Consider the following 14234-nt stretch of genomic DNA (forward strand, 5'->3'; position numbering starts at 1 on the left):
CGAAAAATAGGTCCACTCCTTCATGTATGGTGCATGAGATTTGAGGCGAAACATAATTTTTTTAAAAGATCAGTAAAGAATTTCAAAAATATCACAAAAGCATTGGTTAAACAACATAGACAACTAGCTTCCCAGTGGGAAAATTTTGATTATCAGAGATTTGAGTTTGTTCCAGTGAAAAAAGAAATATCAATTGCTTAAATGCAAGTCAGGTTTTAAGTCATGCTTTAAACGTAAGCATATATGGTGAAGTGTCAACCACTAATTGGGTGAAAAACTATGGAATCAAATATCAGATTGGTATGTTTGTACTGGAACTGAAACAGAAATTCCTATGTTCAGAAAAATCACAAACATCATTGTACTTGACGAGCAAGCTTTCATTTTGACTTGTAAAATGGACACTCTTTATTTTGATGATCATTTCAATGCATATTGTATTAATGAGAGAGCAGATTCATTTTATGTTTTTTCTGTCACGGACTTGGTTTATTACAGGCCTTATGACGAGCAAGTTTCTAATGAGATGTGTGAAAAGCATACATTGTGCCACATTGCCATATTGTGTGATTTCTTTCATTTTTCTTTCATTTATTTATTTATTGCAAACCAGTGCTGATTTATGTGTTGAGCTTGTTTGAAATAAAAGTACATTTAAACTTCTACTTGTGTTGCTTTGTGTATATTCAAGTAGCATCTAATGTTTTTTAAGTGAATTTGGACATTATAGACCGCCATTATTTTTAATAAAGTTTTATTTGCTCTAGTGGCTTTTATTTTGTAGTGAATTGACATAAAAGTGGGTAATGAGAGAAGGGGAAGACTGGGAAGCAAACCCACGACAGCCGCATTGAAAAGTAGAGCCTCCATAGGTGGGTTGTGCTTAACCTGTGCCACCACAGTACACTCTGCCAGTAGAATTTTAAAACTCAGATTTCTACATTGTTCTATTCTTTACACTTCTGTGTTAGATTAACACATTTATAGTGTTAACTTTTGACAATATACACTAGTGTTGTGTAGATTAACACTGAAGTGTGTTTGATTTCAACTACTGTGAGTGTTGATTCAACTCTATCACAAATAACACTTTCAAAAGTGTAACTTCTACACCATCCAGAGTGGACCAATATAGACACTATCAAAGTGTTGAATTAACTCTATAGGAGTTGATGGAACACTTCCAAATTTGCTGTGTAGGAAAAGCACCAGCTCTAATAATGTGAGTTAAAGAAGTATAGTGTTTCCCGGCACGTAGTGTTCAACCAGGCACTAGTAATCAACTATGTTACCTTCAGTTGTTAAAGTATCAGAAATGACTTAAAAGAAATGTGACTTTATAATTTAATGCTCTGAAATTGGGCCTTTGTCCCTTTAGGAAATGTTTGCTCTTTCTGAAACTCCGCCTTCAGGAAGTCATCACAATAGCGCTTTCACAACGTGTTTTACAAACATCTCACAGAGAAGAAGTTCTGAAACAGCGCAGAAAATCGAAGTCGTCATTTACAACTTCTGCTTCTGTTCGTTGATTGGCCCGTTTGAAATTCTATCGGAAAAATTCACCTTAATGGGAGAAATTCCAGACGGAAAAGAGAAGGGAGATGAGAACTGAGTGGCACTGCATAGAAAGGCAATGGCTGAGCTAGTTAAAAGTAATAAATAAATAAATAAAATGTTCAAGTTTTTTTAGTTTCGGCCCTCAAAAAATGTCAAATAGACAGAGTATCTGGTGCTTTTACAGGGACATCAAACATGGAAACTTTCACAGGTAAAGTGGAAATAAAAAGTAAGGAATTTACAGCATATTCTTAAAGTACAAAAAGCAAACAGCAAGGAAAAAAGTGCTAAATAAGAAACTGAAAAGAAGTCTTGTCTGGCCCAGTTCTTATTTGAGTTCCTGCCATAAATTCTCAGCTGGATTAAGATCTGGACTCGTTGCCGGTCTTGTTATGAAGTTGATGGAAATGTTTCAATGCCTTGTTGGTGGCAAAGCCAAAGTGTTAAGAAACAACTTCATCCCCAATGTTTTCTTCAGGCTGTCATCTTTCTTTGTTTCATTTCATTGAAACAACCTTTTTTTCTTTTTTTTTTGGTTCACAAATTACATTTCCTTCAGTCGATTTCTTTCACGTTGACTCAGATCTGTCCATTTGTGTTCCGGTTCTTGTGCTGCATGTTCAGCTTTGTGCTTCCCAGACTATATTCCTCATGATCTAGAAGTTTCCGCGTTCCATTTTGTTTGTACATTCTTCAAACTTTTGGCCAGCTGAGTCGACTGGAAACAAATATATCTGCCACACTTGAAGGTTGATTTACCATTTAATAATTTCTTCCATTATTCTATTGCTCTCATGTTATGGCATTCCCCCCCTGCCAATCAGCCATGCAGGTGCAGCAGCTCGTTAGGGTTTGCAGGCACCCTCTTCATCAAGCAAAAGAAGAAAAAAAAAGAAGAAAGAAATGAAAATGATCCATAATCAAAAGTTTTCTTTTGTTTTGCAGAGTAAAATGACAAAACTTCAAACATTTGTCTCCCGATGCAGCAAAGTTATAAATCACAGTTCTGTTGGATTTTAAAAGCCAGCGCACTACCAAGTTGATTCAAGCAATAACATTCTTTTTAAATCTTTTTAAAATTTGAGAATATAGATCTTCTATTGAGGCTTCAGTGAGCGCCATACATCAGACTGGCACGCCGAAAAAAGAAATAGCATATTGTTAAGAAAACTTTATATTTTTGTCATTTATTTCTGAAATGAAACTCGAGTATAATGAAATTTATTAATGTATCGGAAACGCAGCAGTCTCTCCGGAAACGCTTGAGTTTAGTTGAGGACGCGCCGGAAGTCGATATTTAAAGGTACACGGGTCTTTGTGCTTGAAACCTGCGTCACATTTAACGGTATTAATTCTATTTATTTTCACTTCATAACTACGTAATGTGTTTGAATATGTTTTTGCAATGTACTAATATGAAACTAGAAAGTATTTTATTATGTTGCATCTTCATGTGTTTATAGACAGAAGCAGCCTGTGACCAATAGGATCGCTGTGTATATGTGGCCTCGAGAATTCGAATGGTAGCCAATCAGAACTCACGATCGGAAGTAAGCAGCCAATCACAGTAGACGTTGAAGCAAAGCGGGACGTTCTGAATGAGAGCTCGGAAGTTTTTTTTGTTTGTTTCTTCAGTTTGGTTTTTTCATCTCCATTTCGGTTGATCATTGAGGATTAAACCGAAACAAATGCGGATTAATGTTGCTTGGGACGCCCTGTAACTTATATCGGCTACGTTTTTGGAGTTTCTAAGACTAACTGCGGCCGTGTGGGTAAGTCGGAAATGATAAAAAAAAAAAAAAGGTAGAAACGCTTCCCGTTTTCACAGCGCTATGTTAAACATGTCAGGAAGTTGAACTGAAATGTTTAAATCACTGTTTATACTTTCAATTTCTTTCCTACTAACTTTAAAAAAGTTTAAAGAGATTTGTTTTGGTTTTCACCTTAGCGTAATGTCATAGTTTGAGGTTATTTTAGATGTTTGGTCGCTCTTTGTGTCGTTTCAGGTGTGTTTTTATAGCTAAATAAAGTAAAAAGTCGTTGAGTCGTTTCTTGTCTACCTAACATGAGTTGTTCTGTTTCTTCTTGATGTCAGGCTGCTTGCTGAAACATGGAGGAGTTATACACCTTGGACAGGGAGGTGGGTAGGGGCAGCTATGGTGTTGTGTTTGAGGGCCACATGGCCAAAACGGGACACAGGGTGGCTATTAAACGGCTGCCCTGCAGCAACCCAGAATGCATTGAGCTCTACCTGCAGGAGCTGTGGGCCATGAGAGCCACCGCCAAGAACCATGTCAACGTCATTGCTCTGCACAGCTGCCTCCTTCAGACCGGATCCAGGAGCCTGAAGCCCCTCAAACCTGGAAAACTCCCCCTGCGACTTGTGGAGACCGTGCTCAAGGGGAGTGTGGTGAACCCGCAGAAAGGTTGTAGAAGCAAGAGCTTGTTGAACACCCCGAGGAGGACGAACTCTGCTTCCAGACTTCAGGACAAGACCAACACGGTGCTGGGTAGAAAAAAATCTGAGGAGGGGAGGAAATCGACTAGTTCTGATTCCTTGACCCCGCAGCGACCTCCGAGCCGAGCCATGAAGAGGTCAGCCCAGAGAGAGTTGGAGGAGGAGGAGGAGGAAGCAGAGCAGGCTGGATCTCTGCGCTGCCTGGCCCTGTGGCTGGTCATGGAGTACTGTGATGGAGGTGACCTGAACCAGTACCTGCTCTCTAGACCCCCGGACGCCGACCGCAACCACAGCGTGGTGCTGCAGCTCTGCAGCGCCATGGCCTTCCTGCACGCCTTGGGCATCACCCACCGAGACCTGAAGCCGGACAACGTCCTGGTCTGCGTGACGCCCAAAGGCCCCGTTATCAAGGTCAGGTCATCAATTTGTGGTCCGTCACGATCATAGATTTCCGGAACTTACTGCAATACACGTTGATATTGTTTGTTCTCTTAATTCAAAAGTACTTTATTGATCCCAAGGGGGAAATTAATTGTTGTTGTAACTCAAATTATTCAAGATTCTTCAAAGAGTTTTAGATGGTGATTGCTGTGGGCAGGAAGCATCTCCTGTAGAGGTCTGTGTTACAGCGACTTTGAAGGAGTTTCAGACAATTTTCTAGTAATAGCAGTTACTATACCAGTTTGAACTCCCAGAGATCATTAAACTTTAATTTTGTAAGGAACACTTAACACTGGAACTGGAAGATATTTTAAATATCCAAGATAAGTAAATAAAACGACCAAAAATGTTAAATAAAACCAGGGTGTCCGGCCATCCTTAGAAAGTCTTAATTTCATATAAAATTAAGGCCTACCTAGACTGAATTAAAAAGTATGAAGGTGGGCCTTAAATGCATGTAAATCACTGACCAAAATAATAATAAATAAAACCAAAGTGTTCAGACGTCCTTCAACTCTTGAATTCATACATCTAAAATTAAAGCCTTAAACTATCTTACATTAATATGAAAAAAAATAGTTCAGCCTTAAATACATTAATCATAGGTCTTAAATTTAGTTCAGGCAGGACTATTTAGCTTTAAAGCTAGCTGTTAACTGTATTTTAAAAGCTAGCTTTAAAGTCTTAAAACTAGCTTTTTGCTAGCAAAAATGTCAGCAAAAAAAAAAAGCTAGCTTTTTGGTGTCAATCATGGGTCGAGTGCAAATGTATTGCCTGTTGACTGGACAACGTTCATAAGCAAAATTTGCACTTCAGACAATACTAATCATCCTCATCCTAAATGCAAATTATGGAGCTCATTTTATGATGTCATGTAATTAATTCAGTTATTGTGACAGATGTCTTCTCGAAATCTAGTAGTTTTTAGGAAATGCAACACAAATTTGATGTTTAACTCAGGTTTTTTTAATGTGATGGAGTGTCTTTAAACATCAACGCTGCTACAAATTCGCAGTTTTGAGTCGGGACTTTGACTGGTCCATGTTAGTACGTTGATATGTTCTGATGTGAGGTATTCCCCAGATTACCGTGGGGATTGTTCAGGTTGATGTGACGGATTAGTTTTCCACCACATATAGCTTGATGCAGACTGGAAAAATGGGAACGCTTGGGGGGCTGTCAGCAGTTTCCCCACAGTTCTCTCAGCTGCTTCTTGGGTTAAATCGATAAAATGTGAAAAGGTTCTATAGGTAAAGATACACAAATGGTCCAACTGCTTGAATTGAATAAGACATACTGAAAAACATACTGAGCCTAATGCTCAGAAACATTCTTAAAAAAAAAGAAGAAAAAAACTCCTTAATTAATCAGCTACAAAAACGCTCTTTCTTGAGCAAACCATCGTCTCAGACATCCGTCTTGGAAAGGACACTCTGTGTGTTCTTGTGTCGGGTTTAGCACTCTGGGTAAGAGGCGCAATTAGCAGTTTGTCTTGATTATGATTATGCTGCCACTCCTCAACTAATCGCTTGATCTGTAAACCATCAGGGCCAGTGAAAAATGTCCTTCAGTGTTTCCCTGAGGCGAGGGTCCATCATCGGTCATCAAAGCCAGAGATATTCAATAAAACCTATTAAGAGTAATGAAGCATTTGAGTTGAAACTTTGGCACGTTTGGCATTCAGTAAGAAAAACAGACAAACTCCTGGAGAATCGATGCATTGATTCTCTCCAGGAGGAATGATGATGTAAAAAAAACAAAAAGTTGAAGTAATATCTGTAAAACTGTTATCCATATTTAACCACACCACCTTGCAAAAGTGAAAAAAGTTAATGTCCCTTCCTCTTTTTTTTTTTATCACATTACAAACACAAATTTTCACTTTTGTGGAAGAACTTTTTTCTTCTCTACATTCAAGTCAGTGTGGTAGAAAACACAGCATTTCCCCCTGAACACACTATCCAAACTGTAACACATGGTGGTGGCAGCAGCATGCTGTGGGGATGCTTTTCTTTAGCAGAGACCAAAGTTGGTCATGGAGGCAGAATCCAGTTTCAGACGCATCATTTTCTATTGTATAATATGACTATGTGTGTGCAATTAGTGATTGTTCATGTGGCAAAACGAAGAAGGTTTAGAAAATGTGTACACTTTTTGTATGGATATTATTGTGCTCAAATGTTTTCAATCCTTCCTAAATACTTAATTTTATCATGTAGACTTGTCTCATTTTCTCTCCAGTCCTTTGCATTTCTACACTGTCTGCTCTAAAATAAGTAAATAAATAAAAGCCACTCTTTAAAGAGCAAACTATAAGAGATGAACTCGAGCTTAAAGTGTGTTTTCTGTGTTAATCAGAGGATATTAGAAATCCATCACCCTTGAGTTTATAATCATGTCTTTAACAGCTGAATAATTAGTAGATTTAGACGGAAAAGCAAACAAATTGTAGAATTAGTTTGTTACGAGGGGAGAATCTGTGCCAGCCCTTCAGAAAGCTTGATGTTAGACATTTACTCCAAGCAACTTTTAAAAAGTCTGGACTCGGTGCAGCAGAAAGAAATGGAGTCTTGAATGAAGACTTTTGCGCGTTTCTTTGGCTCGGTGATTTGCTGAACTGAATTGATTGAACCCAGAGGACTAGAGGTGGCGGGGGGACGCGTGGTCAGTCTGAAATATTGATCAGTGATTACCAGCAGGCTTCATAGGTGGTTTGCCGTGACTTGTCGTTTATGTTTTGATTGTTTGTATTGATCGTGCCCCCCCCCCCACACACACACACACACACACACACACACACCGGGGGTTACTGCATGTACCGCTCTCTTCCAGTCACACACAAATCCCAGCTTTAAAGGGGCAGTACCATGTAAAATTGACTTTTTTGAGCTTTACATCATGTTATATTGTTCCTTCATCAAAAACATACCTGGAGATTTGCTTTGATTCTTTCATGCATGTTAAAGGAATCCTTTAATCTCCCATGGCAACCATAGTGCAGTGTAAAACATTTGGGTGTACCTAGCTCCGCCTTTCAGGTGTAGCTCCTCCTCTTCGCTGCAGTTTCCAAGCTTCTGCCTCACAGAGCAGCCCTCTCCTGTGACTCCCCCACTCAGCTCCTTCAGACTAGCCAGCTACAATTAGCAAACACCTGGTGGAACTGAGCATCGGCTAAGCTCATTATGCAAGATACTTCTCAGTGCAACGCTGGTAAAAAAAAAACATTGTTAAAGGGTTAATAGAGGAGCCATGTTGTGATAACTTCCTGAAAGTGGAGCTTCTTAAAGAGTCACAGACCCAATTTCTAGGCTCTGAATCGGGAAGTAAAACATTTTTTAAGTGATATTTTATATCTACACAGCATTTTTATTTATGTATATATAGCATTTTTATAACAACTGAAGATGACATATTTAATTGACAGTGCCATTTTTATAACACGCATTGCCTGGAAAACGTGTAACGGTGCCCCTTTAAACTTTACTGTCTCTGGTTTCTCTGGCAACCAATGTGTCAGAAAACAAGGCATCAGTTCAAACATGACTCCTCTCACATTGCACTTTGTGCAGAACTCATCTCAAATGTCAAACGCATGTTTTTTTCCCCCCTTTTCTTTTTTTCCACATCTGTCTGCATCAAATCTCATCAAGGTGGCGGATTTCGGCCTGAGCAAGATGAGCGGCGCCGTGGCGAACGGCGAGCGGTGCCGGCAGCACTTCTCGTCCACGTGCGGCTCCGACTTCTACATGGCCCCCGAGGTGTGGGGCGGGCTGAGCTACACGGCCCAGGCGGACATCTTCTCCCTGGGTGTGCTGTTCTGGGCCGTCTTGGAAAGGATCACCTTCGTGGAGGAGGGGACGACGCAGGAGCAGCTGGGTGAGTGTCTGGGGTTGGTGACGCATCACCCCGAATCAGGTTTGATTAAACAAACTGCTGCATATTAAAAATGTCTGATGCTATACATCATACATTCATCATCCGTGGAAGGGTGCAGTCCCATCTAAATGGCAAAGAGATGAATGATGATTTCTACTATCTACTTGTTGATATGGATTATAGCAGCCGGAGTTCATAACACAAGCCGACAGCTCCTGCTCCAGCTGTCCATCATACAGACTGCATGTAAGGGGCAGTCCTATGTGTTTTCCAGGCACTTAGTGCCATTTCATAACACAATCAACTGTTAACTTAAGTTGTAAAAATATATACATATATTAAATATGACTTTTGAAATTTTACTTTGTGATTTAACATCTTGAAATTGGGCTTCTGTTTCTTTAAGAAGCTCTGCTTTCAGGAAGTTGTCACTATATCGCTCCTTTATTAATATAGACAACAGTCTCAGCCTACATTAGTGAGCTAAAGCTTTAAAATTTTTATTTCAGTTGTCCCCCATATACACAACTGCTGAAAATGTGCTATATAATAAAATGACCTTATCTTACCTTATGCCAGCATCTTTGTCCATGTTTGTGTTTTTCCAGACAGTTGCCCTTAAGGAACTGGGTTTAGGGAAAAAAAGCTATCATTTATTATCCCAGTCTGTAGTTTGGTTGCCGCTAAATGTGGGAGGACGGGCCAACAATGCAGGTCTCGCAGTGCATTATGGGCCAGATTTGCCTCGACTTAATTTTAAAAACATGACGACAGCGCTAGGCCACAAGCTTCTTTCAATTATGTTCAGAGAAACTGGAGTGTGAGTCTTTTTTATTTTTTTGTACTCTTCTGGTTTATTTATTTCTTGTCAAAATGACTCAAAGTTCCCGCTCTTTAAAACGGTGTAGTACTTTCATAATATTACTATCATAAAACTGTCATGAAGTCACATTAGCTGTCAGTTATTTGGATGTTTTATTTTTTACAAACAAAACTTTTCATGGCTTTTCCTCAGCCGCTGCATTCTGCTTCCCAAATCTGAGTCAGGCTCATCATGAGTGAAATCTCCTCCCGTATATCTTCTGTGTGCCGCTGAGATTTCAAACCGCCTCCCTCGGTCCCGTCGTGCTGTCAGAACCCAGCGCAGCCGCGACGCGTCTTAACGCCCCAGCGCGCCGGGCTCGGCTCTGCCTCCGCTCTCCGCTGTCACGGAGTAATGAAATGGCCGTAATACAAATGTCTCATTTTATTTTCAAAAAACGGCTCCTGCCGGGGTGGGGGATGTGGAACCATTACGCCGGAGTTTAGTGCCTGCGGACCTCCCTGAGTCACTGATACTTCATTTAGCTGAGTGAAAAGGGGCTGCTGTCGCAGGGAGAAACGGAGCTCAGTAGATGCTTTAAAACGGCTAAGTGGAATTAGCCCCAGTAGCCATACTGTCAGTGAGGCGATGCAGAGAAGCAGCATGACAGAGATATGACTGCTTTTTTTTCTTATTGTTTTTTTTTGTATGCTGGGAGAAAATATGGGATCTGGATCAGATATTTGACATTCTTTGGTCATAGTAAATCTTAACTTTGTTTGGTATTGGTAACCCTGATTCATTCAACCTGAAGCCTGTCACTGCAAGCAATAAATCAATTAATTGCATGATAAATTAAATGGAGTGCAATAATTTTCATTAGAGACGCTTTAAAATCATTGAAAAGCTGGCTGCAAACGTTTGACACGCAGTACGAAGTAAGCTAAAAGATCTTTTTTTAAATGCAATTTTAAATGCAATTTTGCTTATTAAGACTTGTTTCCATTGTTTTATTTATTTTGGCTACTAAAAATGTTTTCCAATTTCAGTATTAAATATTCTTTAGAGATTCAATTAAATAAAAAATTACTGAGTATTCTTGCATTAATAAACCATTATTATTACTATATTAATTGAATATGGTCTCAAAATAAATTATCATTTATCTCAGTAATTTCTGGGACAATTTTATTGTCCAGCGAAGTTTGTTGTTGCGACGGACCCAACTGGAAAACTTCAGCCTTCAAAACAAAAGCAAACATGACTGGATAAACATTGAGAAGTTCTGTTAAATTCTCACTAACTTGAGGTTACTGTATGAGTTTAGAATGATCAGTCTTTGTTTTTTCTTTCTGTTTCTAGTTACAGGTTGTGTCCTAATCCATTTCACTGTGGTGTACCTCAAGGTTTTGCATTTGGCCCCTATTATTTCTGTAGTACATGTATCATTTTCAGCTTATTTTGAGTGCTTTACAGGCATTTCCTATCATTACTATGTAGAAGATACTCTAACGTTCTTCACTTAATTGAAGAAAAGGCAAGAAACCTTTATTTTTCCAGGATTATCTTGATCTATGGAAACTCTCATTCCTTCATCTCCTTTACTATTAAAACTACATTTAGGAACCTTGGATATAGTTTTACTAAGGTCTTATGTTGGACAGCCATGTTATATCACTAGTTAAATCTGGTGATATCTGTCTGCAAATGCTTTATGAAATTATATTACACATTTTTGTTTAAATTGTGACTGAAATTGGCTGAATCTCATGTCGGCCCATTCCTATTGAGGAACATAATTAACTCCTGCTAATATGTAGAGTACTTGGTTGAAAAAATACCTAAAAACATTAAAAATATATATACTTTGTTTATTGCTATGATTTGTGATAATTTTGATACTTCGCTTAAGTTAGATTCAAAAGAAGAAAATCAAAATCAAACAGTTTTCCTCTTCAAACTCTAAACGGCACAAAAGTCCAAAGACAAAGTTTTATTTTTAGCCTCAGTAGAAACACTAATACAGGCTTTCAAGCGCAGAAAGAGTGGACATTTTTATGGCCTTTTTTCTTTTTCTTACCTTCTTTCTTCTTTCTTTTTTTTTTTTTTAAAGAACTGTAATGGTCATATAAAAGGGTCCGTTAACTTAGCTTCATTCTTTCTCTAAATGCACAATTTATTTGACGACACAATAGTGGGTGGAACCTGCTTAAAAACCTAAACACAACCTCAGGTTTTTGTTCCTTTAAACCTCAATTAATTAAATAACTAACTTTACACAAAGAACCAGAACACTTCACATCCGGCATTGGGTTCATTTTTGGTGATTAAAACCCAGTTGAAAGACTGGAACAACTGCACAGCTCAGGAGTTCTAACCCTGTGATTAAGCACCAGTTGATGCCTTCTTAATTACCCTCATGGATAATCTACCTTCATTTTCAAAACGGGTATGTGTTGACAATGCAAATGGCGCTTGTTTTAATCTTCGTTAATCTACAGATTTTTGTCATTTAATCAACGTTGTCCAGACAAACTCCATGACAAATGAKYAATTCAAGTTATTAGTCTTATCTTATCTACTGCTAAGAGCAAGAAGTTTGTTTTGCTTTATACGGGGGAAAAAATTAAAAAGAGGGCGTTTGCTCAAGTTCTTCCAGCGGATTAACAAAAGTAAGTATTCGCACCCATTGCAGTTCTATTTTATGGGTTTTATCTCTTGGCCACTAGCTGTGCTTCCAATACAAAAGTGCACAAAACTTTGTTGAGATTCCGCTATTGTTGGAGAAACACAATTTCGCGATAGTGTTTCCATTAAATCCGAAACGTAACGGCAGTCACATGTGAACAAGTTTGGTCACGCGATAAATTGTTAAACTCACCACACCACCATCCTCCGACCACTGCCTGTCATCGACTTCTTTGTCTTTTTTCTTCTTGTAGTAACATCCAGTTGATCATGTGACTCGTACGACGCGGACAGTTTTTCAGTTGCAGCTTTCTAATTTCGATATGACGAACAGAACCCATCTCATCCTAGCGCAAACATTTTTGTAGCAAAAAACTTGGAATTTCTAAAATATATTTGCTCAATGGAAATGTGTCAAATTCATAAAAAAATGATTTGTAAATGGAAAAGCAGCTATTTTCTTGTTCCTTTGGGGGGGAAAAAAACTTTTAAAAAAATCTTAAAATGAAAAACAAAGCTTGGTTTCTCATTCTCTAACTTCACTTTGCATTAAACTTCCCCACATCTTCAACTTCATGACGCTGAGCTGTGTGGTTATAATGGGACAAAATGGGAAATGTTCAGTGTGAGTTCCAGTGCTGGCCTTTTCCCAAACAAGTGACCCAGATCTCAGACACCCGCTGTGTACTGTGATCACAGTAAAGTATGATTGAGTCATTGACATAACTGTGAAATGAATCCTATTGATTTTTGTAAGTACAAGATCAAATATGATTGGATATTGACAAAGAACTGCATCCCTGCTGCCAGAAACATTTCTTCTTTTCATGTTGTATATAATGAAACACCTTTTGGCTCTTTGGTAAATGCTTCTCTGCTCTGTTTGTACATGAAAGTATTACAATTCATAAAAATAAACAGCTTTTTCTTGTTACACTTCAGTTTTTTTCTGTTACTATGGCTGTAGTCTTGGGAAATCTAAAATGGATCACCAGGGTTTTGGTTTTTTCATCAGTTTATGAGGTTTGTCTGGAAACGACACAATCCGATGTAAAGACAGCATTTCTGCTTAAAATCATCCAAAGTCTTTTAAATCTTAATTTTAGACTTCAAATTTAATTTGGTTAAGTCTTCAGTGCTAATAATTGCTTATATGAGGGATTTTATTTGTTTTGTTTTGCTTTAAGAATGCATTGGCAGCATCCATTTATTTGGGAACTTTGGCTAAGGTACTGGGTGTATTTAAACTAACAAAAAAAAGTAGACTCCTGATAATCCAGGGCAGCAGTTCTCTGAAAAATATATATCTATGGAGGCTTTGTCATGAAAACACAGACTTCAGCTGTTGACTAAAATAATATATATATATATATATATATATATATATATACACACAGTATGTGTGTGTGTGTGTGTGTGTGTGTTAGCCACTGCTAGTTATCTCCAGCGTCTAAGCTGACTTTCCTGAATGTGCCGTCATCCAGGTGCCTACGTGTGTAAGGGCCGGTGGCTGATGCCCCTGGGGGAGGCTCTGTGGGAGAACGCCGACCTCCAGCTGTGCATCCCTATGAAGTTTAAGAGGGCGCCGCCGCTGCCGCCTCCTCCCGGTCCGTCCGTGTGTGCCCTGCTTTTGGACATGCTGGCCTTGAACCCGGATGCCCGGCCCTCGGCGGACCAGATGGAGGCCAGGGTGCGCTCCGCTTTGAGAGACGACTCCCACTGACGGACCCTAGAGACGGGAACGGCTTGGCGAAACCAAACGTGGCGCGTTCCGACTGCAGCTGTTCCTGTACTGCCTGAACCAGAACGTTTGAAGGCTATGCTATGGGAACGTGATACTAAAACACTCAGTGGTATGTTGGTCCTCTGCTTCATTTAAGGTCTTAATGAGTTTTGTTTCACCTGCTATTAAAAAAAAAAGTAGCTGAAATTAAAAAAAAAAAAAAAAATGTTTTTGCCGTCATATTTCCATTACACTTCAATGTAGCATTCCTTGTTAAATATGCTTATGAAATTTGTATTTTTAACTTGTAAAAGGGTATATCTGGAAATAAGCTGGGCATGTTTTGCTGATTTTTTTTTCTTTAGTTTTAAAAGTTAAGAAAATTTAGAGACTAGAGAAGAACCCAACAACTTTAAAAAAACAAAAAACAAATTTCTTCCTTCACTGCCTCTGGTGGATCGGAAGTGCAACACTACTATGAATAAATTTGTAATTAAATAAATACATATTTGTGCTACAATTTAAACTCACTTTGAAATAGATTATGAATTGTATTCCTGGGTGGTGAGATCTGATTTACCTAAGCTTATTGTTACTATGAGTCCTGCTCTAAAAACCAAAGTGAGTCATTATTAATTAGACCATCTCTACAGCAGCTTTGATTCAGGGTTCGTGTTGCTGGATGACAT

General features: G+C 38.7%; 1 protein-coding gene across 1 annotated transcript; it reads left to right on the forward strand.

The window, feature by feature from the left end:
- Positions 1-3039: 3039 nt before the first annotated feature.
- LOC103457767 (serine/threonine-protein kinase PDIK1L) lies at positions 3040-13742 on the forward strand. The gene is made up of 4 exons (XM_008398153.2): positions 3040-3329; positions 3653-4426; positions 8107-8332; positions 13307-13742. Exons 2-4 carry the CDS (start codon positions 3668-3670, stop codon positions 13543-13545), a joined length of 1224 nt encoding a protein of 407 aa, XP_008396375.1. The 5' UTR covers positions 3040-3329; positions 3653-3667; the 3' UTR covers positions 13546-13742.
- The last annotated feature ends 492 nt before the right edge of the window (positions 13743-14234 follow it).

This window comes from Poecilia reticulata, linkage group LG21, assembly GCF_000633615.1.
Source record: "Poecilia reticulata strain Guanapo linkage group LG21, Guppy_female_1.0+MT, whole genome shotgun sequence".
Lineage (NCBI taxonomy): Eukaryota > Metazoa > Chordata > Actinopteri > Cyprinodontiformes > Poeciliidae > Poecilia > Poecilia reticulata.

Excerpts from the sequence above, each read along its gene's own strand:
- LOC103457767 (XM_008398153.2), top strand. The coding sequence starts at position 3,668 with ATGGAGGAGTTATACACCTTGGACAGGGAGGTGGGTAGGGGCAGCTAT. Across the intron at positions 4,427-8,106 it reads CCAAAGGCCCCGTTATCAAG|GTGGCGGATTTCGGCCTGAG; the intron begins GTCAGGTCATCA and ends AATCTCATCAAG. Across the intron at positions 8,333-13,306 it reads GACGACGCAGGAGCAGCTGG|GTGCCTACGTGTGTAAGGGC; the intron begins GTGAGTGTCTGG and ends GCCGTCATCCAG.